Source organism: Patagioenas fasciata, chromosome 1 (assembly GCF_037038585.1).
Source record: "Patagioenas fasciata isolate bPatFas1 chromosome 1, bPatFas1.hap1, whole genome shotgun sequence".
NCBI lineage: Eukaryota > Metazoa > Chordata > Aves > Columbiformes > Columbidae > Patagioenas > Patagioenas fasciata.
The window spans coordinates 32,627,614-32,652,284 of NC_092520.1; the positions used below are offsets into that span (position 1 = coordinate 32,627,614).

At 39.1% G+C, this 24,671-nt stretch overlaps 2 protein-coding genes across 3 annotated transcripts in view; both read right to left on the reverse strand.

The window, feature by feature from the left end:
• COG3 (component of oligomeric golgi complex 3) overlaps positions 1 to 16,660 on the reverse strand; it is a 32,289-nt gene extending 15,629 nt beyond the window's left edge. The window contains 16 exon segments of the mRNA XM_065856797.2: positions 165 to 270; positions 2,645 to 2,805; positions 4,107 to 4,246; positions 6,628 to 6,719; positions 7,213 to 7,339; positions 7,544 to 7,587; positions 7,796 to 7,876; positions 9,726 to 9,851; positions 10,167 to 10,259; positions 10,378 to 10,452; positions 11,236 to 11,401; positions 13,187 to 13,248; positions 13,787 to 13,933; positions 16,151 to 16,333; positions 16,335 to 16,555; positions 16,558 to 16,660. Coding sequence (XP_065712869.2) covers positions 165 to 270; positions 2,645 to 2,805; positions 4,107 to 4,246; positions 6,628 to 6,719; positions 7,213 to 7,339; positions 7,544 to 7,587; positions 7,796 to 7,876; positions 9,726 to 9,851; positions 10,167 to 10,259; positions 10,378 to 10,452; positions 11,236 to 11,401; positions 13,187 to 13,248; positions 13,787 to 13,933; positions 16,151 to 16,333; positions 16,335 to 16,555; positions 16,558 to 16,660 — 1,927 coding nt within the window.
• Positions 16,661 to 17,611: 951 nt separating this feature from the next.
• SLC25A30 (solute carrier family 25 member 30) overlaps positions 17,612 to 24,671 on the reverse strand; it is a 35,956-nt gene continuing 28,896 nt past the window's right edge. For both annotated transcript variants that reach the window (XM_071805643.1, XM_071805640.1), the window contains 7 exons: positions 24,341 to 24,435; positions 23,979 to 24,064; positions 22,634 to 22,729; positions 21,634 to 21,758; positions 21,018 to 21,156; positions 19,930 to 20,010; positions 17,612 to 19,168 (listed from right to left, as the gene is read on the reverse strand). In XM_071805643.1, the coding sequence (XP_071661744.1) occupies positions 19,127 to 19,168; positions 19,930 to 20,010; positions 21,018 to 21,156; positions 21,634 to 21,758; positions 22,634 to 22,729; positions 23,979 to 24,064; positions 24,341 to 24,435 (664 nt within the window). In that variant the 3' untranslated portion in view covers positions 17,612 to 19,126. The remainder of the gene's footprint in view (positions 19,169 to 19,929; positions 20,011 to 21,017; positions 21,157 to 21,633; positions 21,759 to 22,633; positions 22,730 to 23,978; positions 24,065 to 24,340; positions 24,436 to 24,671) is intronic.

Here is a 24,671-nt window from a genome sequence, read left to right on the forward strand (position 1 = left end):
ATTAAGAACTCTGAGACAAAGCTCACTTCTCAAAATCTCTTACGAATTTCTCTAGAAACATAACCCTTTAAGATACATGCAAGTTTCTCACTGATGGTTCAAGTTAATGCTCATTTTCCATGAGTTTTATGCATCAATTTGACAACATGAGATATATTTCATACCAGATTTAACTAAGCTGCAGGACTCAGGATCTTCTAGCCGGACATCTGAAAATGAAGCTTCAGACGGCAGCTTCTTCTGTTCCTCTTTTAAACTCTGTGCAATTTGCTGCAGAGGAAGATATACCACAAAATTTTTGTTTGTTTTCCTTAATTTGAGCAGCATTATGTTGTTTTGATTACAACAGAGAAAAGCATTGCAAAAGGACACAGCCACACTCAGCTGTCCAGTGTTTCAAAGATATTAAAAGAAATCAAGACAGATGTTTCCAAAACAGTAGCAGAAACATTTCAATATCAATTTAAGATGCACAAGTATTACCCAGAACTGTGTAAAGCACTACTCTTTCCATTTTGCCTTTTTTTACTGATCTCTGAACAATGACCAGTGAAGCCACCTAGAAAGATAAGTTCAGAATATGGGAACCCAATTCAATACTCACTTGGGTTTTACACAGATAATTTTTGTGATGGCTTTATGCCTATAAATTATATGTGCAGAGGGCCTCAAAGTCCTCTCTAGTTTATTCCCTGCAGGTGTTCAACAAAAAGCTTTCCCCTAACATTACTCAACATTTCAACCTCTTTCACTACTTGGTCAGCTTCAAAGCAACAAGAGGCAGCAAGAATGGGCAAAGAACTGCATTAATATTTGAGCAGAACCGCACCAGAAATATTTCTGTTCTGTGCTTTTAACATTTTAATAATTCATTTACTCAGACTGAATGTCTCTCTAACTAGCAAGGTTTTGAGCTTTAAAAGCAATAGAGTAGCAAAATGAATCCCAAACCAGGTAAAAACTGGAGTCTTACAAAGACATATGAAGAGCAGCGTAATTTCTTGATTTAGAATGAGCTGTAAAACTCTCTCCTTCCTAACTGAATGGCCATAGTCAGAAAATCAAGCCTTGTATAGACTAAGTATCTGCATTGCTTGCCTATAGAAGTTATAACTAACATTAAAAGTTCTTACAATCAATTTTTTATCCAGTTCTATTCACACAATTTTAGCAAAAAAATCTCAAACAAACTCCTAACAGTTATACTGGTAAAACTTCTGATCACTAGTTGTTCTGAATGGAGGGATCCCATTTAGCTGCATGTTGTGTTGTGAGCTTCTCAATTACTATTTTTGCTTTTTCTTCAAAAACTTATTAGTCCTTAAACTTCCAGTATGAAGGACAAGTATTCTACAAAGTCACTAGCTTCAGGATTTGTAAATGCTTTCCTAAATGCCTGTGAATGTCCCTTATAATCACAAAAGTATAAACTGTAACACAATAAAAACTTTAGACATGTATAAAGAGAAGATTATAGCAATGTGAGTTCAGTACTAAGAAGTTTCTCTCAGTGTTTTGCCTGTTTACAGGCAAGAACTGAACACAATAAGGTACAGTTATACAATGTTAACTTCTTCCAGCCCACAGCAACATATGTACATATTTATATAACTATAAAGTTTCTGCATTTTATATAAGTAATGCTCTAATTCTAAAGTCAAACAACAGCTTCTCTACCAACTGGTCGGCTGCAAATAAGTCCTACAATTTTCTAAGCACCACCAGCTATTCCGGTAGATAGACAGAAAGCAAAATAGAACAATAAAATCTGGATCTTGCCAGTCCATGTTGGAATTTCGGTTCTTAGTCAACTCAATCCTTTGACTGCTTCAGCCTCTCATTATAAAGTGAATGGCAATAGTTATTTGGCGGGGGGGGGGATCTTTATTATGCTTACTCCCTTCCATGCAATGCTACCTTTCAGTTGCATATCAAATGCAGTTTGCTCTAGGAAAAAAATAATTTAAAGTCTTTAATAGGGCACTTTTTTATTCCTGTGAATGTTTTCATTCTGAAAACTTTCATCAATATTGTATTAACCTTTAAAGTAAGTAGAATTAGTTTGATTCCTTTCAACAGGAACATTGACTGAGAAGGCTTGGAATGACTACAAAAACAGCTAATACTGGTAAGAACTTGAAAAAGGCTACTGGAAACCACTGCCAACATTAAATTATCTAAAAGTACAAGCAAGACTCCGCCCACACTGTCTAAGCATGGCACACATATGGGTATCAAACACTAGTTGATGGGTAATTCTGAAAACAAACTTGCAGCTAACTGTGCCTGGCTAAAGCTTTTCTTCAACTCCAGCTCAACTAGAAAATACACTAGGTAATACCTATTGCTTATGAAAGTAAATAAAAATCTACTGTTAGGAGAGAAAATTTAGAAGCTTCAAGTTGAGACAAAACTTTTAACTGTGAGAACTATTGCCAATTTTATGAAGTTTGACATAAAGTGTTCTCTGATATCTGGTTTACGGTCATAATTTGATCAGCAGGTACAAATTTGATAGTGCCAGTCACACTAAATACACCTAAGAACCTGAAAACCCCATCTGCCAAGCACTATACTGCACAATTGTATAAGCTGCATTTAAAAAGAAAAGCAATCAAGGACAATAAAAAAGCTGACACTCTACCTCCATCATTTCCAACTTGTCAGGATACGCAAGATCGCCCGGAGCAGGCTTGTAGCCTGTGATATCAGTCTGAATGTAAATATGCGTTCTATAGACAAGACGTTCTTGTACATCTTCTAACATCTGCTTGACGCCAGCTGCAAATGCACCCAGTTGTTCAGCTGACAAAGATTTAAAAAAAAAAAAAAGCACAGATTTAATTATAAAACAAGTTTATACCACAAAAGTTTGAAGGATCACATATAGAACCACCATAAAACTGGCTTGCTGCAGATGAAGTCAAACTACATTTTGGAACAGGGGCAGGCAAATTTGTGACAAACAAAGAATTACTGAACTGTGTATTGCAGTTGCTTCAGCTCCCTAAATTCTCATTAGATTGTGAAAATGAGATCTTACACTGCTAACATCAAACGCTACATTAGAATTAAGCACTCTGATTATTTGAGACTCGGATAGGTCTGAGTGGTATTTCTGCCTGGACACCAAACCAACGTGCTTTGGTTCTGTCACAGTCAATGACCACAGTAAAACTGTCAGGAGCTGACAAGCTCACTCATCTACCTGCCCACCACAAGAGATGATCCAGAGCAGTTCACATCCAACTTAAGAACTCTTGTATCAGCCTGAGTTTAAGTAGTAGAAAGTCACTTAAGATTAGCCAAAGGATTATGTCACCATTTTTTTCCTCATTTCCAACGGTGTCAGAATTCTACTTCCAGAAAAATGAGTAATACTTCATGATGTTGGCCCAGTTTCAGAGGCAAAGAGCTATGCTGTGTTATACACCAGCTACCTAGTACGACTTTTGTTTATCACATGGTGCAAAGTTAAGACTATGAAATTATTCCATTACACATTGGTCATACTAAAGAAATGAGATACTGGATTTTCTTCCTGAGGGACAGCTCACTACTATAACACTATGAGCTCTGAACAATTCCAAAACTCAAAAATCTCTACCAGCTACATAACTCCTCTGCTGAAATTATAATTTCTAGTCTGGGAAACACTGTATCAAGGAGAATGAAAAAAAATATGTTTGCATTCCTTTGTTTTATCATCATGTATGCAGAAAGCTCTACATGGATGATGCACTAGCAGGGCCAAATGAAGCAATTCAATCACTCTAAAAGTTCATTTAAATCGATCCTGGCGCATGTATACACACTGTGTGGATGCCTGCTTGCATTTGTACAATCTAGAGAAAACAGGACTATATAATATCAGTATATTAATTTAAATGAAGATATACACAGACCCATAAATACAGACCTTTCTGTTATAAGTGAAAAAATATTATTTATTTAAAATAACTTTACCTCATCTTTGACATGTTTAAGACCCATTAGAAAGAAAAAAAAAAAAAACAAACAAACACTAGGGATTTTGTCTATGCAAATTAGTAACTTTACCAGTTAAGAAGACAATTAAAAACTATCACATTCCATCCATGAGTTACCATTGTTCTGTACATGATCTTCAAGCATCTCATTTTTGAGAATCCCGCAGAGTTCAGAAAGGGTCTCTAAGTGAATGACATGGATGATCATTGGCCTCAGGACATCATACAATGAAAGACACAGCTTCTCCAAGAGTTCACTATGAAGAAAAAAAATAAAACAAAGCAAAACACTTTCAGGATCCTGAAATGCCAAAATAAACTTTTATGACAAACGCAGATTATTTTACGGCAAAGATTTTTAGAAATAGAATGGGAAAATAATGCAACATGGTATCATAGAAGACTTAAGAAACAACTGTTTAAAACATGAACCCCTAATTTCCTACAAAGTCTTTTAAGAGAAGTAGGATACCAACTGCTTGAATGGTGGTACAGTTTTGAATTAATTTTTTTTAAGTACAAAAAAACCCAACCAACTAATCAAGCAACAACAACAACAACAAAAAAGCAGCCAACAACTCAGCCTGTTACAAAGGGAAAATACTGCAAACTAATTTACCTGGCTTCTGTGTAAAGAAATGCTCCTGCTGAGCTCAGAATCACACCCTCAATTTCCCCTTGGGAAAACACTCATCTGATTCCAAATACTCAATAGTTAATTAGAACCAGGAGTACACAAAGAGGCACACAGGAGGAGAAGCTTGGCGACCTTTTCTGTAACAACTTCCAATGCTGCAGGGCACACCTTCCCATCTAACTCAAGTTACAATATCAATGCAATATGCAAAATCAGAAATCCCCCTTTGATTTATTTTTTCCATCCTGTTCAAAGTGATGCATATCTTGGTTAAGACACCAGCAGCATTAATGTCAGACATTTTTGCCATTCTCAATGCTCCCTTCACTAACCACAGATTAAATACTAACGTTGTTGCCAGCAGCAGAAAAATAAAGTAATTCCCCAGTTAGACTTGGAAATATAAACACTAAAAATATTTAAGTATTTACAGTGTGGTACGGTTGTTGAGTTTATTGCACTGTGTATTTTTTTCTAATTCAAGAATGGCAGCTGACAAGAGCACTTCAGCTCCTTTCAGAGTGTGGACAAAAAAAGCTCACAAAAACATTTTCAATTTCTCTCTTCTGTTGTATTCTACAACTGTGCAAGCAATTTGATAAAACAGTAACTCTCAATGTCAGAAGCAGAAACAAAGGAGAAAGTTTCAACAACCTTACTATTAAATACAACACTCAACCTCAGATTTCTACTTGTTGCTAGATTTGTGGTAAACTCTTCGCTATACATAGACACCTACCTCATATCCTCAGGGCACCTCAGCACTTCAGAAAAAAATGAAGTTATTTTATTATGTACCTAATAAAGTAGTTACTATTTGAAACAGTTTCCTCAAAATATTTTATTTAGATGTAGGCCAAAAATGGGAACAAGTTCTTAAAAAAGGAGGTAACTACTTTCCATCAAGATTCAAAAATAATCAGAAGTCTACTCTCATTCTTGGTGTAAAGAGCAATAGTGACAATATTTCTGTCCGAACAATATTTTACACTGATTTCCATCAGGGATGCTTATTTCAGGATTTGCACTAAGATAGCTAAATTGGTTCTTAAACCAATTTAGTTAGGTCACCTCAAATCCTGAGCATGTCCCACATGAGACCTCAATTTCTGAGAGAAGTGAAAGACTGCTATTATTCTGGCACTATGGCTTATTTCTAGTGAGGCTTTATGTGCTTATTTCCCTTCAGCTTTAGAGGACAGGAGGGCAGTGGGCAGTATTTTTACTAGGTTACTCCTATTCAACTCAAGCTGCACTTGATTTTAAGACAATACAACACTGAAAACTAGCATCTCAGTTATATTTATTGGAATACACTTCATTTATGAACTTCATAGCAAGGGAACATGACGTGCCCAAATTTCGAAATTAAATATCATTATTAAAACATACCAGCAACTTGGAGAATAATCTACTCAACTGCTCTAATATTACAGGTCTGTTGTAAAAAACTCACAATACTTTAAAATGCAATTACCATGTGAAGACAACAACCTGTCCCTCTTCTGGATATGGTCACTGTTAGGTGTCTGCTACCCTGCCTTCCATTCAGCCCACATACTGCCACATGGGGCAGCTCACTAAATCCTTGATGAAAAATGGTTGGAGTACATCAGCTTAATTTTACACTTAAGCAAATGAAAAGCACTTCTAAAACTGACTGTGCAAACTTTTGGCATAGAGGTAGTACAAAAACAGCCGAGAGCTGTAGCAGTGTAAACTTCTACAGCTACTGTCAAAGCAATTCTGTGTCTTTATCTCTTTCAGACCATGTACAAAGCACTTACATTACTCAGATTATTCATGGAGACCTTAAGCTATCAGTTTTGCTTGGAAAAAAATAAAACAAAACATCCAATTCTGAGGTACAAAGTGAATAAGGGTTTTTTTTTCTTGCTAGTTCTTACCAACCACTTCAATATTTGCATGTAACAATGTCTGCTATATCACAGTACGGAAAATACAACGTGCAATAAAGCAAAACTAGCATGTACCACCTACTCCAGTTTTGGTGTTGGTTTTGTGAAGAACTCATTGTAAAGCTGATGTTCATCCTGGCATACATGGACCATAAAGGCACAGCCACTTCGTACCTGTATTCACAGAAATACAAACACTAGATTATTTCCCCTGCATCAGTACCACAGGAGGTATTACAGATATCATTATATATCATTATATCATATATTGTATTATTATTATTGTTGTTGCTGTTATCATTACTACTACAGCTATAATTGAAGCTTTGTGCAATTCACTATTATTGAGATCAACTATAAAACTAAGGACTGGAAAGACATTATTAGGCAAATAAAAGCTCATTGTGCAACTTCCATCCCTTTTTGTTTCTGGTGAAATTTAAGTAACCACGTTTTACGCTTTTGCAAATACCCAGTGTTTTTGCAGAATAATTTTCCACAAAATATGCATTACTTAAAAATATTAGTAACATTTTAATGATTCAAAACCACAAACAAAAGTGACAGCTCTGCATGTAAACAACTGAATTAAATAAGCGCATTTTACTTGGGGAAAGAAGGATCAAAATACAACAAAAACCTCACAACACATGACTACATTACATACCAAAGCACAATGATCCCTGTTGTTCTGACTGGTTAATTCTGTAACAGTGCTAGCAATACTTGGACCAAGCAGAAGCTCCCTCTGGTCGAGGTAACATTGATGGATTTCATTGAGAACTTGTTGATACCTAGCCAAGAAATTAAAAACAGTAAATGCCCCCTGAAGCTCATTTTCTTGTAAGCATAAAATTCATTCTAACACCCTCTTCAAGTATACATAATTTCAATTTTTAAAACATTTTAAATAACTAATGCGTTAAATAGTATCTAAGCAAAAGTAAAGTTTATCAAAACTTTAAATTGTTGAAAATAAGTTATGCAGAAGTACTCACTCTGGCATTTTTTCAGATCTTTGCTCTACTTGTTCAATAAGAGTCTACCAAATAAAAAGAAAAAAGTATTATCAGAAGTGATTTTTTTCTCTGATAATCAGAAAACAGTTTGCAGTATTTTTCCATGGACACAGTGTGCAATCTTTGGACATTCACACTCGCACAAAATGCAATCCTTGCACTAACGCTATTAATAAATTCAAACCCCATTTTATAGCTTCCTTTTTAACAGTTAGTTATCAGTCTACTTACTCTGACTTTGGGAGCAGCTGCTCTGAATTTTACATAAAAAAGTGTGAAGGCATTGTCAGAATTTGGCACAGCTGAAGGATCCTGAAAGAAGAGATGAGTAATTAGGTACAAAGGAAAATACTATATTTGGCTTCTAGTATTAAATGGCTGAGATAATTTGGCTCTAAAACTGGGCATTGGTTCTGCATGTTTCCGTTACCAGTGGAAATGTTCTTCGCCACTTTCCATCCAGAAAGACACACTTGTTTCAGAACTTGGATACAAGCCAGACAGAAGAATGAAACCCAAAAGAAAAGTTTCAAGCAACAGTCTCTACAGAAAAAGTAACATTTTCAATAACCACGGCATTCTCTAGCAGAGACAACAATTTTCTCTGGATCCACCACAGTAGTACTGATTGCTGCTCCTTAATCTGTAGTACTAATATGGAACAAAATTTCCCTTTCATCTGCCAGTCCCAGGGCGGAGAAGCCAAGTTTCAGCTCACATTCAACCTTCAACTGGAATGTCAAGTTTTGAGGTGGTTCCCCCCACAGCTTCCTGGCTTAGCCAGGCAGACAGCTTGAACTTAGACAAATTCTAGCACTAACAAAGCAGAGCAGAGACACAATTTAGCCATCAGGTTTCCTTCCCCTTATCCCTAGTGATGACAGAGATGGCCTTCCCTTGAAACATGGTGGGGACGGGAAAACTCTTCCACATTCCACACCTACTTTGATCCCTGTGAGCAACCTGGTCATCCTACAAACACAGATCAAAATCCCCACTCACTCACACATGAGGAGTAACAAAGAACACCCAGATCTCATCAGCCCCTTTCCAGTCCTGACAAAACCTCTTCTTGTCTTCCAATAGGACATCTCAACGCTCGATCACAAGACCACTGGCCCAGTACTGCACTTCTAGCAGAAGCAGACATTTTATGTTTTATAGAAATATGCAAAACATCCATAAACCCCTCATGTAGATGGGAAGAACATCATCATCTGACTCCTAAAAGAGGTCACCTACCTGACTTCAACTGCTAAGCTGCAATTCCAATCCAGAAATGAGGTTTCACTTCTTTCTGTAGACATGCTTACCATCAGAGATGGTCAATTCTGTCTGAATTCAGCTCGGTCATGGCAGTCCATTGACATCAAACCAAGATACAATACTTATTCAAAATAAAAAGTACTATTGTACCAAATACAAAAAATGTTCAATGACCCTTAACCAAGACTTCTTTATGTCTGAAAGATGCTAGAATTGAGAACTGACAATTTCACTGGTTATCTCTCATGACACCAAGTGTGACTGCAAGCAGACTGAGCACAAGGCATACAACAACTAACTGGAGAAAGAAAATGTGTAGAAAGAGACATTCCCCTCTCCGCTGCCCAAATATTGCAGCACGAGATGATAAACATTTTAATGAGATCAGAAAAACTCCCTACTCACCTTTATACCTAAATCCCACCAGAATGAGGAGTAAAAGACCTAACTCTTCCCTGTGACTCTCTAACGTCACCGACAACACTTTGAAACTAACCAAAAGATACTGCCAAAACCAGTAGGAACCTGCCACAGTTATTCTCTGCAGCTTCACCAAGCAGCGCAGATTAATCAAAAAGAAATATTTAGATGAGCAAGAACACTCAAAAATACTCCCTGGAATATAATACTGAAAGAGTCACATCATGAATTCAGAGTTATTGTGCTTTAACATTTTTCGCCCTACGACATAAAGCTCCCGTATTTATTCTCCAAGTATTCCCTACTCTGTCAGATTCGACTGAAACTTGCACAGTCTACACAAACGGTACAGGATTGACCTGTTTTCACACAAAACTCCTGACACCTCCCACCTTCAAAAAAAAAAGAGAAGAAAACTGCATACTGTTATAACAGACATTTCAGTACAGCTCGAGTTACCACTGATTCACCTTACCCTTTTCATTAACTGGCTTGTGAGGTTCTGTAGTGTATTCACAGTGTATGTCTTGATAAGGTGCATAGCTTTGGAAAGGCATTGTTTAAACTTAATCAAATATACAGGATAGTCTTTAAAATTTGGCTGAAAGAAATAAAAAAATCCATTTTAAATACAAACAATAAGAGAGTCGAAAATTTATCAAAACTTAAAATACTCTTTTACTAGCTAGAAATGCTAGTTAGTACAAACTAAAGCATTTGATAAAAATAAAGCAGAATATTAAGTATACTCAGTGAGAGTTTCTTAAGTTTATAAACCCTCATCTTTGCTTTCTTACTCTACCTGGCAGAGAACATTTTACAGAAAAAAAAAAAAAAAAACACACCACAAAACCAGTATGAATACATAGCTTTGAAACTATAAAGATTTCACTAAAAACAACACAGAATTACTTACGTGAGATGAAATATATGCAATACAATCATCAAGCTTAGCCAGCATGGGAATGAATCCTTCACTGTTCACAGATAGTGTTGGGGAATTCAATTTCTTTGGAAAACAAGACAAAGCATCATTGTAAGGAACCTGAGTAACTTAGCATTGGCAACAGAGTTCAAAAGATTGGTACACTTTCATTTTCTAAGACTATTATTGAAATAATACTTACTGTATTGATGTTTTCCAGCTCATTAAAATAAGAAAGTTTCTGCTGGATGTTTTCAGCCAGGTCAACAAGTTCTGACTGTTAAAAATCAATAAATAAAAGAAAATCAGCAACCTAGAAAGTAGTTTAAATATATATATTTTTATACACACACAAAAAATCATTCAGCCTCCCTTTCAGTTCTCAGCACACAGCAGTGTTAACTAGTTCTAGATAACTCGCAACCAAGTACAACAAAAGGTGCAAATGCAGCAATGCTCTCTTGCTCTCTCTTACCAGCAAAAGACACATTACTCTCAACAGTCTACTTAAAAACATATATTCTACAGTATTCCACAGATACTATTGCACACAAATAGCAGTGCTGCCATCAGTATTACAGAGAACTGTAGAAATACTGTATTTGGGGGTTGGAGCCTTTAACAGTTCTCCCTTATACAGTCATGCTAAAAAGTCATATTCATTATACCACTGTTGGAACAGCTCATGAGGAGAAAGAAAGTATCTGGGAAATAATCTCTTAACTTAAAAAAAAAACCACTTTCTTTTTACAATAACCAGATCAAAATACTTCCATAAGTGATGTCAATTATTAATTTCAATAAAGCTTGCACTTGTTAGACAACAGTTCAAAAGATCTGCTCAGCCAGCTATCCTGATGAAAGTGCACATCAACACAAATTAAACATTATACTGTGCAGAACCTGACACCCTAACTGCAAGAGAAACACACCAAAAATGAGGTCCCGAACCAAATGGTGCGATCGTCACCACAGCTCACAAGTTTTCCCAGCCTAACAAAAATAAACTTTCATTTATGGTACCTTAGGAATTTCCAGTAATGCTTCTATTAAAAATTACCTGCTCTTTCAAAAGTTGTTCACAGGCCTCATGCAGCGTTCCTGTCTTCGTGGACACAAAAAGATACTGTTTTTGCAGCGACTCCAAGTGTTGAAGGGCACTATTCACATCATTCAAGATAGCATCACATTGCTCCTGAAACCCAGACAAGTAATCCCTCATCTGTCTAGAAAAAGAGAATCGACAGATAACAGAAGTAAAATTTCACTTTCCATATCTGCAAATTCAGCTGCCTGCATGGACACTGCCATCAGCTTTCCCTCTCCAGGAATAAAAGACCACTCGCACCAAGCAGGAGTGCACAATAAACAGGTGTTTCGTGACCTGCAGAAATAACAGAGTTAAAGGGCTTGGAATGGCGACTGCAGTAACTCCACTTACCCGACACTCCTCATCGCAAGCCTACCCAAAAAGTAACAGCATGCACCACAGAGCCGGGGCGTCAAACTCATTTTCACCAGGGGCTACTCCTAACTACTCCTACATTTATACAGTCCTAAAATTACATTCAGCCCTTTGAAGGCAACCGTGAGGCTGATGTGGCCCTCGGTGAAAATGAGTTTGACACCCGTGGTCTAGAGCATGCAAATACTGTCTAAATGCACAACACAAACATGGCAACTACTGCAGGCTACTGTTAGCAGCCAAATTCTACATGCCTTTGGGTCTCTTCCATACAATTTTCAGCTTCCATTTAGAAATTACTTTTACTCTCCTAAAGTAGTTGAAATTATCCAGAGGATTCAAGATTTACTGTGAGTATTTTAAGAAGCTTAAAAGCAACAGATTCAGTTTCTCTAAGGCTCATAAATGATCACTGAACATATGTCAAGCATTCAGCTTAACTAAAACATCACTTAAAATTAGTTACTCTTGGATGTCAGCTAAAACTTTTGAGCTCTGCTTTACTACACAAAAAGCAGCAAGTAAAATCATAATCCTCTGCAGTTGTGTGCAACCTTTCAGTGTACAACAGGCAAAGAACTTCCTCGTTTTCCTCCTTCTCCTCTGGCCTCCTGCAATCAGTTCCACATTGGCCACCCTACAAACCACTCTGCATCCATGGCACACTTAAGTAACTGTGTGCGCTATTATGAACATGTCAGCTGACAAAGTGCCAGGATGCTGCTCTTCTTAGGTTCTTAATGATCTGAGCACGGGCTTAGTATATGCCTAAACCTCTCCTTTTAGAACTGTCACATCCTCAAATGTGAGAGCAACAGGGGAAGAGGCATACCAAAGAAAAGCAGAGAAAAACATTAGAGGGGAATACAGCAGCATCTCTCTGTGGCCAAGGGCAAGTTTGTAAAGCCTCAAGACATAAGCCAGTTTCCATAAAAGCCATCAGCAGATTTGTCTAAGCTGTTCAGCTGTACTTCAGACTCTTCAGGGCTAACTGGGAAAGGCAGTGGGAAAGGGTTCTCCTGGACGTGATGGAGAAGTCAGACAAAAATAGATGAGAATGCCAAGTCTCAAAACCGGAGCTGAGCAAAGTGTCACGGAATGCAGGGAATGCGGATACAAAGTCACAGCCGCAGTCGCTGGTGAGCCAAATGGTGACAGAAGAAATGACCAGCAGCCACATCTGCTTACACAGTCTCACCCTCAAAGGATGCCATTTCAATAGCAGCAGCAGTTGAAAAGGCATATAAAAACTCCCAGACTGCCTTTGTCTACAGCCCTGTCTATAAGACAAAAATTAATTCAATCTTTCTTACTATACTGTGCAGTTCAGAATGAAATCTGTGTCCCTTTTAACTGCCCTGCAACAAGTGCAATAGCCTTTGGGATAGGAGAGGGGCACACTGCCGCGGAAAGCTGCAGCTGTTCTAACACATTCCCTCATTCCTCACAAGCTGAATCCAAATGCACAATAACATTACAAGGACAAGATGAAGTCCTTCCAGGTTTAGCATGCTTACAGTGAAAGGAACCAAGGGAGAACACGTACCTGTACTTGGCACCTTCATCTTGATCCATCTGTGTTTGTACCTGAGCAAACCAGGAGAAGAACTACAAGAGATTTCATAGTGTGAAAAACACAGATATCACATGCAATCAATAAAAAAAAAAAAAATCAGATTATGAAATTAAGATGAGCTTTTGTTAAAAAGAGATGTTTCAGAACTAAATTATTAATCGAGGAAACAAACTATAGCTGTTCATTTTAGGTGCCTTCCAACTGAAATATTCCATTCCTCCACTAAATTAAAATGGGAAAGACTGAATTTCATCTGTTTTTATTTGCACAAGAACAAGGTTGTCACATTAAAAAGGAGGAGAGGGGGCATGACATTCTATACTATGAGCAATGCCACCTTACTGAAGGGGTGCCTTACTCTCACATAAGACTCCACCCGAAATGAGAAAAGGATCTGTCACTTAAGAGCTAAGACTTCAATGATTTTTTTTCCCCCAAGTTTCTTCACGCATCTGGAAAATGCCCCAAAAATTTTAACGCACTCACCGAAAGCCAGGCAAAAGACATAGAAACTCACAGAATTCTCTGAAGAACATTACTCCAACTTGGAGTTTACTCAGCGCCACTTACCTGCTGGGCTGTTTCAATTCTTTCATCCTCCATCCCCAGGGTAGCAAATCCTTTCAGGAGGACATCCTCTGTGGATTCTGGCACCGCAGCTGTCAGCATAACACTTAGTGACTGGGACGTTAGGCTGCACAGATCTTCAATTGGCAGCTGCTCAAAAAAATCCCACAAAACTTTAGTTAGACAACTTACTAATAATTAGTATATTCAGGTCAACTACAATAACACAATCCAAAGCATCAACCTGAGAAAATTACAGGCATCTGCTTTTGAAGATACAAATACAATGGACATTTTACCGTCAATATGATAACACACCAACAACTACAACATCTACATATTAAGGAACACCTATATTTTTGTTAGAGTCAGAAAATATCATACAGTTTTTTATATAAGTACACATTTGTGTAAGAACAGAAACTGAATGTACATGTACCTGACATACTGATGAGCTTAATTTAATTTCCAATTTAACTGTTTCTGTACTCAGAGAAATGCACTAGAAAAGTTATCTGAGAATATAAGAATTCAGAACACATGAAGAAGCAGAAATAAACACCAGTATTGTCTACACTACATGGCAGCACCACTGCACAGGAATTGTCAGATTTTTTTGCCAGGTATTTAGAGAAAACTCAAGCCTTAACACTGCCAGAGTTTATTCAGGAAATAGTGTTTCATACTTTCTCAAATGCTTTTCAATGAAGAAGGCAAGCTAAAAAGGAAAGCTTTTTTACAAGAAAAGGATGGGAATTACTGGCCATATTTTTCTTAAGCAACAAAAATACAGAAAAAAGTAACTTGAGAGAAGCTGTATTCAAGTATGACTGGAGAATATTAATTAGCTCATACAAAACAAATTAATTCAAGAAAACAAATATGATTATATACTCTTCATCACCATAATACCTTTTTTAATTCACTTGATAAGCACAGTATATTTTCTATTGATAAGAACATCAGTACCATAAAAACAGAAAATACTACTTCAAAATAAACTGGTGTCCCTCTAGAAAATTACTCACTCAGGACAATATTCATTGCCTTGTAATATTAGTCTGGCAAAGAATGAACTGTCGGTATCTGTTCTCTCAGATATCTGAGAAAGCACAGATTGAACTTTTTTGTTCCAACTTCTACATATCTTCCCAAAACAGTCAGGGCCCTTGCTGGGGAATCAGGGTTTCCTCTCGTGACTACTGAGGAAAAGATGAGTCTACCAGAGCTTCCTTTTTCAGAACAGCTGAGATGCCACCGTCGCAATCCACTGCAACGGGAGCCATGACCAGCTGAAGTCCTCAATGTCTCGGCAACCCCATTGTCCTGACTGGCAAATATGGTACCTGCCTTGTTGCAAAGCTGGTTTAGATCCATAGGAAGATCCTTCGATAGCAGCACTTCCTTCTACAATAATTTTGGATGCCTGCCAGTATTTACTTTAATAGAGTGGCATTCAGCTTACACACACAAAAAAAAAAAGAAACCAGGAAGCATGAAATGCAACAGGTGCATTTCAGAAAGGAGTTGCTTCATTCCCTCCCCTTTCTTATTTTGACCTTTCAGATGCTTGCTAAGAGGAACTTCGTTGATTTTAGGACACTGTATCTCATGCTACCATCCTGTTCAAATACAAAACCTCTCATGAAAAGCACAGTTATGGAATGCAAACTTTTTGTTCCCCTCCCCTTTGCAGACAAGGAAGCATTCATAAATAATCGTCTTGTCAAGAGTTTGATGTCTTATAACTGGGTGGGAGACCATATCTTCCATGGTAATGACAATTTATTAGGCTTTTTACCACTATTTCTGGCTTCATACACCTCGTTGAATGATCTGTGAGTTGTACCAGGAACTAACATTAGTGCGAGCAGCTATGAGCTGACCAGGATCTAATTAAGAGGACCTAAACCACGTAGCTCCACGACTACAACTCTCAGTTTTAAGAGGACAAACTCTAATGAACTGAGAGAAGTAGGAGGGACAGCCAGTGAAAGCCCCGCGGATTTTAAGAGTGCAGCAGCCTCGGCTGCCCACAAACCCTCGCCAGCCGGGACAGGCGGTACCGCGGCCTGAGCCGCCTCGGGAAGGCTGAGGGACGAGCGAGCCCTCTCGGGGGAGGCGAAACGGGGTGCCGGGCTGGGCAGGCGGCTGTGAGCGCAGCGCAGGGGACAGGGCGCCGCCGGCCCGAGCCCCCTCTGGAGCGCAAACCCTGTGAGCACTGGGAGGGCGGCGGCCCCGCAGGCCACAGCTGGCCGGGCCGGGCCGGGCCGCCACCCCCTGCCTCCCGGCGACGTGGCACCGCGGCGCCTCTCTCTCGCCCGCCCGCCCTCCCTCCCTGCGGTCCGGGCAGCGCCGCCGCCTCACCTCGGGCGGCACCGGCAGGTTCTCGGCCGCCGCTTTCAGCTCCAGCACCGAGTCGGTCTGGCGGTCGCTGAGCGGCGCGGTGGGCTGCGGGCGGCGGTCCCACAGGCTGAGGCGGTCCCGCAGCTCCCTGCCCGCCAGCTCGGCGGGCGGTGGCTCCGCCATGCTGTGGCAGCTGCGGGCGGGCGGCCGGGCCGGACCGGGGGGAGCGGGGAGGAACGGAACGCTGAAGAGCACGGCGGCGCTTCCGGGGGAGGCACAGCGCAAGCCGCCCCGCGTCGCGTGGCAGCAGCGTCATTGGTGGGGAGGAGAAGTGCGTCAGCGAGGAGCGGAAGCGGGGAGAACGGGGGCTGGTTGGATTAGCGCCCCCGTGCGGCGGGGAGGAGCGCAGGCGGCCACCGTGCGGGATCCCTCGGACAGAGCCAGCCCCGCCGCGTCCCCGCTCCGCGCCCGGGGACACCGCCGGGCAGCCTGGAGAAAAGCCGGGGCTGGCAGCGGGCTCGCCCCCTCCATTCCCCGAAGCCTCCTCTGGAGGCGGCGGAGGCAGGGAGTGCAAAGACAACCGTGGTGATGGCACCGGGCCACCCCCCACCCCGCAGCCAGCCCCTTGCTCCTTCTGGGCTGCAGCTCTGTCCCAAATTCAACCACAGCAAAACATTTGTGTCAATAACAAAAAAAACCCCACACTTTCACAACAGTGTTTTTGATCTAGTTTAACCCGACGTGACACCTGACGTCCTCCTGACACAGGTAAGTGAAGTCCAGGAGCACCTATTGCCATCACATTTGCCATGACCCTGGTGACAAACCACCGTTGGCTCGTTGGTCCCTAGTCCCGCCCCCCCCTTGTCTCTGCTCCTCCCCGGTGTGTGAGCTCTAGCACTTGCCTGGCCCTGAAACACGGCAGGGAGCAACTGTTCCTTTTCTATGTCATCACTCAGCTTCCTCAATTAGCAAAATGGTTTTAATTTTTTCTGCAGCATCACCCACTAAGCTCAGCTGCTTTTTCCATAATGCCCCAGAACCTGCTGCAGATTTCACTCTTTACTTTGAGAATACCCTTATCTTTGACTTGCTGATAGTTTTTGTTATCTTAAATCTTTTATCCTTATATATTCAAAATATATATATGGCATGTCTGAATTAAAGAGCTTGGAAGCAGTGTGAGGTATTCACTGCTGCAGTCACCTCAGCTGAGGTCCTGAACTCCCATGTTGCTGTTTTGATGACTTTGTTGCTTACTAGGTAATTTCAGGCCATCTTGTCTATCTGTTCCTCTCCAACTTCCCCACACAGTAGCTGGTGCAGTGTTACTCCAAAGTGGCAGGTTCCTCATCCCCTCAGAGCTGCATTCATCAGACCTGTGTTACTACACATGAACTCCAGAAATCCACTTTGCTTACAAGTGTAATAAACACATTTTCGCTGTTACATAAAACCAAGCTGATTGATCTGTTCCAGACATGATTTTAAAACTTTTAATAAGCTTAAAAGTGTAAAACATACACTCATTTTACATAGTGTACAAAAATCTTTACAAATATTTCTATTAAAGCATAGAAACAAACAAACAGTGCACATATGCACACCGATATACAAAGAAAAACATTGTGCCTTCGGGAAAGAAAGTGCCTTGTGCATTTAAAAATCCCTTTGTGAATTCAAAATTAGTAATTTTAAGTGATTATAGTAATTTTGAAATCGCAATGAAATTTCTTTAAGTGGAATGTATGATTAAGCAAAAGCGTTTGAGAGATTAACACAATGCCACCGAAATCCAAAGGTCTGCATCCAGCTTTGCCCATCTGTGGACACAGCAGAACCACTGTGTGACCTGCATCTCACATGTTTCCTGTCTGGGAATTCAACAGCAATATTTGTAAGAAGAACCTTGACATTACAGTTTAGTTAATGGCCCTGAAGTTTTGATACACAGTTAAGTCCAAGGGTAATGCTTTAAAGGAAGTTGTGGTTCATTTCTACATAAAATGTTTACTCGCATGTAAGAGCAACTTGTGCCTGTTTCCTACATGAAAGTGCTCAGTAGTTCTGGGTTTGGGTATCTTTTTAAACAAGGCACAGTTACCTTTGGAGGGCTTTGGTTCTTTTCACACAGGCACCTACATGACACACCTTGAACTGTAAAGTGTAAAACTAGCATCTTTCAGATGATACAAGACAGCCAGTAACCATTACTAGGAGTTCTTTCCAACAGTGGAAGAAGCACGGAAAGTTTCTCTGCAGGATAGGCAGAGGAGCATGGACTTGTTCAAATCATTTATGCTTAAAAAAAAAAAAAAAAATCAAGAATCATACATTGAGGGGTAAAAAAAAACAAACCACAAACTTTCTTCAGGCTATGCAAAACTGACAACTGTAACAACCACACTTTCAAATTAAGCTGGATTATTTCCAGCAGATTATGCAGACATCCATGGAATTAGAACACAGGAAAGCTCTAAAACGAACAGATTTTGTATTGCAGCAGCTGTTTTGCTGAACTGAAAGCCTGCAAAGATGTCTTGTGACACTTCCCAGTTAATGAGAAGCTATAAACTATTGCAGTCAAATTGGATACACTTCTGAAACAGGGAAAGCCCATCTCCTTGGTACTACCCGTCTTCCTTTACAGAGAGATTGTTCTTTGCCTCTTATAAAACACTGTGCATCTGAGCACGAACAGCATTAAGCTGCATTACAGATCTTAAGAACGCTTAACGAGTTGACAGAGGTATTCCACCATGTTTGGTTCAGTCTAGAAAACGTTGCACATCATCCACTGAGTGACACGAGTGAGCCATTGTTACCAGAGCCAGTTTGCCATGAAGTCACTTCCAGGTTGTTCTCATTCACAGTCTTGTAGTGACCTCTTCCTTTGGCCAGCATCTCAGACAATAAAGAGCAAATACTCAAGACAACTTACAAGTTGTTCTAAAAACAAACAGTATGTTAACAGAGTTCAGTACACAATTCAACATGTCATAAGTCTAATTTCTTCAGCTGTTCATATGTCAGAAAGAACTGGAGCAGCTGATTAAGGAAAACTGTTTCCTGTTCACACAGTGCAAAATTCTCACTTCACAACTGAAGTACAGCTGTATCTGTGTGAAACTTTGTTCCACTGTTTCTTCCCTCCTGTGTCATGCTGCTGGTTGGCCATTTTTGTTGTTCAGTACTAGGCAGAACAATTAAACTTGCTTTAAGCTGGTTATGTCAATTACATTCCCATTGCTATTCCTCAGGATCTTAAACAAGACTGTGGAGACAGGAGAATACTGTGAAATCCCTTAGCATCTTTACTCACTTAGCTTTGACAGGCTAAAGTAGGGTTTGCTCACAGTAAAAAACACTACCAATCCACTTCCAGGGCTCTGATCAGCTGGCTCTTGAAACAAAACAAAAATAATGTGAGACTAAAATAAACAAAGATTTCACGGCTAACTGCGAATACTTTCTCCAGTTCTGGAAATAGCTCCCAATCCTAACCCATCTGCTCAAATTTATTTAAAACAAGGCTCCAAACTACAGAAATGGATAGGTATGAAATTGGAGGAACTGAAAAGTATTTTGCAAGATCACATTCTAATATTCACTCTGTGTGAATCAATAATTCAATCTGACCAGCAGTGACTAAGAAAATTGTCAACTGCATAATTTTCCATTCATAAAACAGGAATATTTGTGCTGACATGCTACTTTCTACACTGAGCATTCTGTGAAACTGTCAATACTTGCCATTGCATGGCTGCCTTAGCAGATCTGCACAACTTTGAAAAGGATACAATGATATTCCAAGGACCAAGTCTTAACCAGTTTGGCCAAAACCCTTTATATAGAGCAAAAAAGCCTTCATTCTTCCATGTCTGTAGAAAAAACAAACAAACAACTTAGATATTTAAGTGTGTTCTTGCTGTGTGGTGTGTGTGTGGCAGAGGGCATTTATTACTGAAAAATCTAGACAGCATCTAATCTAACAGGATTCTGCACCAGACAAGGGGATGGCTTAGTGCTGTAACCTTGACTTAAACATGATTTATGATGGGACCAAGAAACATTTCACTACACAATGCCAAGATTAGTAATGACTGCAGCATTACCTGGCAGGTAAAGATGCAGTCATTCAGTACCCATCCCAGTTTCATCCAAATTTCACTCCTGGACTTCCCCCCCCCCCCCCCCCAAAAAAAAAAAAAACCTTGCAGAGTGCTGTATGTAAACCTGCAGCTCACATCAGGCACCACCTTGAAATTTTTCAGTTTGCTTTATGGACTTCAAAATTGCACTGGACAGTGTAACTTAGACTGTTACACAAACTGGACTGTTCCATGAACAGTTCGGGCACCAGTAGTTTCCTGTCTACTCTGTAAATGCCATTATGCTCATACCTCATAACCCAATTTAAGGATTTAAGAAACCCAGTCAAAATTATCAAAATCAAAGACTGACATTGCCTTTGGCTGTGCTAGGCTTTCTATCACACAGTAAGCAACAGAGAAAACCATCTGCCACCAAAGATGTTGTTCTTCAAGTACTGGCCTATGAAATTATCATTTCCTATCAATATCTAACATCATATAAAGTTAAGAAAGACACAGATGCCAAGAGACTTCATCTCCTCATCCAAGCACCAAAAGAAACTAGGTGCCTGCAGTGCATACTAACTTCCTGCCTGCCTTTCTGTCAAAATAGCAGACATTTTTAACATCAGGTGCATTATCGGTAGTATAGTCCTCTTGAGCATTGGGTCAAAAAGCATATTGAAGTTACTTGGATTAATTTCTGGGGAAATTTAGAAAAATTTTGAGTTCTACACCAAAACTGTTGCTGGATGGCACTAGTTTCTACTAATGTTGGCACATGAACTACTTACTTGTAACAAGCAATCCAAAGTACCCTTGTAGTTTGAGTGTCCCCCATGTTGTTGGCCTCTTTGATTCATCATGCGTGTTCTCACAACATCAATTGGGTTAGATGCAAGGGCTCCAACTAACCCACAAGTAAAACTTGAGCTAATGAAAGAAAGGTTTAATGAAAACTGACCTACCACATTTCAAGATGCACAAGAATTTCCCCTTCCCAGAAAACATGCAGTAATGAGTACTTAATGCTTTTAGTTAAAATTACATCAGTTAATAAGTGTTAAAAAATAGTTTTCATTTACTTTAATGCATCATTTTCAAGATTTTATATACAGCCCTTACATACAGATATTTGTGCCTCTGAGAAGAGCAAATATTTGTTTGGAGCTCTCCTCTCAGTTTGCAAAGCTGAATGATTCAGATCATACACAAACCAAAATCCAAATCCTAAATAAAATTAGCTCCCATGATACATGCTACCATTTGGGATGCTATTGCATTAAAAAGTATAAACACATCAGAAGTATATTTACATATAGACTGACAACGGGAAAAAAAAGGATTCATCCCCCGTAACAAGAACTAACCAATTATGAGCTATGCAAGCAGTTAGTTATACAAACTTACAGAAAGTGAGTATATACTGTGTCTCCCATAAACCCAGACATAATTATATGCTTCTTGGTAAGATCATACACTGGCAGCTCCACACCAACAACAACAGCAGCTCTCTGTGCTGTCAGTGATACTCCCTGGCAAAAGAACGGATATAGTTGAAGTTTAAAATTAACTTTTGCGCACCATTAGAAAAATCCTCACTTTTATAATACAAAGGAATACACCATAAATGCATTAAGAACATTGTTAATTCAAATGAGGCTACTAATCAATACAAGTTTTGAATGTATGTGCTCCAAAAAATGATATTCAAGTTAACAGATAAACCACTTTTCTACATTAAACTGCAATTCCAGTACCTTTATGCTACTCCACCTCCGCTTAAGCTAAGAATCCTTGCATCAACAGTCAGCTAAACCCTCAACAATGTGATACCGGCTCCCCTTGCTGCTAGCTGAAAAACCGACTAAGTAAAGAAGATAAACAGAAAAATGGAGAATGAATAAGCTTTGCAGAGAAAAGCACACTAACAGAAAAACATTATATTTTACAGTTGTTTTAAAGCAACTGTCCATTCTTGGTTGTCATCCAGTCACTAATTGGCATAAAAGACAACCAGCAAGACTGAGTACAAGAATTCCTGAGCTAGAGGAGATGTTCACTAGTACATTTGCTTACAAATGTTCATTAGCATATGTTCTATAAAGAACACAGCATACAGATAGAGGTCTCTCACCAGGGTTGTTGAGTTAGTCCTAGAGCCAGTCATCCTAATTTAAGCCTCCATCTGTCTCCCCTTTTTCAAGATGTGGCTAATTCTTGAACAATACCAGCAGTAACCCTTTGTCAAAATGTTCCAAGACACCAGCAGTGAAGTAGTAATGACAAGCTACATACATATTAGCTACTGATTTCTCCATATTTTGGCTGAGAATGCTCTACAAGTACATTAAATTCAGTTAATCAAGAAAATGTACTTCAAGTGTAGGATATAGTTCAAAAAACTTGCCTTCCATAATCCTTTCGTGCCTTCCTTTTGGTAGATCTGTATGAAGTTGCCCATCATTCCTCCTTGAATCACACTACCTTGGGCTTGCATTCTGATCTGAGGTTCATTTGAAGACAAAATTAGAAAATACATACTTTTCAAACATACAATAGATAAAACTTTAATATCATTTTAATAACATTTTAGATTACAATATTTTTAGTAAAGTCAATTTCTCTTTGAATATAAATTAACAGCTGACATTATCATAACCATGGTGGAAGTGCCTTAACTCTCCAAATGCAGCTGCTAATTTTGAACAAGTATGTGGTATAGTTTTTAACTGCATTAAGTCACTTCTATTTCTGTACTTGTACACTATTTCATTTAGATTAGACTGACAGATGGGTTCTGCAGGATGTCCTTTGAGTTCTCACAGGAACATGTTAAAATGAAAGGTTAAAAAGATTAAGGTTTCAGCTAGCAAGAACCAATGTCTTCATGGATTTCTGAGACTATCCTTGGGAACCTGCCTTGATAACTACCAAATCTAAGTCTGCTGACAAGCAAGTTGGTACATGAACATAATTTTGGGAAACAACTAACTGAAGCCACACTTGAAATAGAAGCTATTTGAAATGCCTCTACACAACCACACTAACCCTATGAAGGATTAAGTTTCTAGTAGTTCTAGAAGAACAGAAAGAGTATTTTTTTTTTTCATTAGAGGCAGCCATGCAAGTCACATGCTACAGTTTTGTAAGTTAAATAACATCAACTCTTTTCAGTAACTGGAAGAGAGATCATTGACTATAATTAAGCTAACAGATTCTTAAAGAGGTGATGGTTTCACCAGTTCACTTTAAATGACTGATCCTGGAACATTATTTCCATGGAACACTGGATTACAAAGCCCTTCTACAGGATTAAAGAATCAGTACAAGTGGCACTTGCTCAACTCTTGCCTCTCAATTGATATTTATCTATTCTGAGCTCTAGAAACATCCTAGTATAACGTTGTTACCAAGAAGTATAGATGAAATACAGTGTGCCTTCCACACAAACACTGTAGCAAAAATTTCTTAAATTATTCTCTTCTTATCCCCAGAAAAAGTTATATGGATCCAGTTACCTCCCCAGCCATCAGTTTCCCACTCCATATGTCCAAATAATTGTTATGGACCAGAAGGTGGTTTCAAGAATTCAGGATGTTATTTATTTTTTTTTTTTTTTTTTTTTTTTAAGGTTAAGAGATGAGAATAAATAGAATTACAAAACAAGAAATTACCATATTCATCAGGAGTTTCTGCATTTCCTCAAAGAGAGGACAAACACTAAGGACAAACTCTACATAACGCGTAATTACCTTTAAGACATCTGTGGGGTTGGCAATAGATGATGAAATTACTCCCGACAGAACACCACAGAGAACATTTATCATCAGGGTTTCATCTATTCCATAAACAAAAAGAGTTTAGCTGCAGATTTATAAATCTTAAGATGCATCAGGGCAGGATGATGCCACCCCTCCTTTAACCAGAGAGAATGCCAGTTACAGAAGGCTTAAAAACTGCTCTGACAAGTTCTCCTTGCTGACTCACTTCGTTGCAATTGGTACAAAGAATGTCTTAGTAGACTTGTTCAAACCTCTACAGTAAGATACCAAGTGGAAACAACCAGCTTCAAGCAAAATAGTCGTCAATTAAATTGAAAAAAAAACCCACTCACCTTCTGGATGCTCAACAAACATTCTTTTTAAGCTCTGGTAAGTGCCTATTTTTATAGTTCCATATGAAGCCTGGCGTAGCATTGCAGGTGCAATCCTGTAAAAACATGCAGTGATGTTATTCATGCTCAAAATTGCAAAAGACTGATTAGCAAATACTTTCAAGAGCAGGAAAGACTGAACACAAGACATCTACCAGAGAAAGGTTTGTTCATTCAAATCAACAAGTTAAAATCACTATAGAAAAGTTATTGTTTTTTTGTTTGGGTTTGTTGGGGCTTTGGTGGTTTTTTGTTTGTTTGTTTGTTTTTTGGGGGGGGAGGGGGAGGTGTT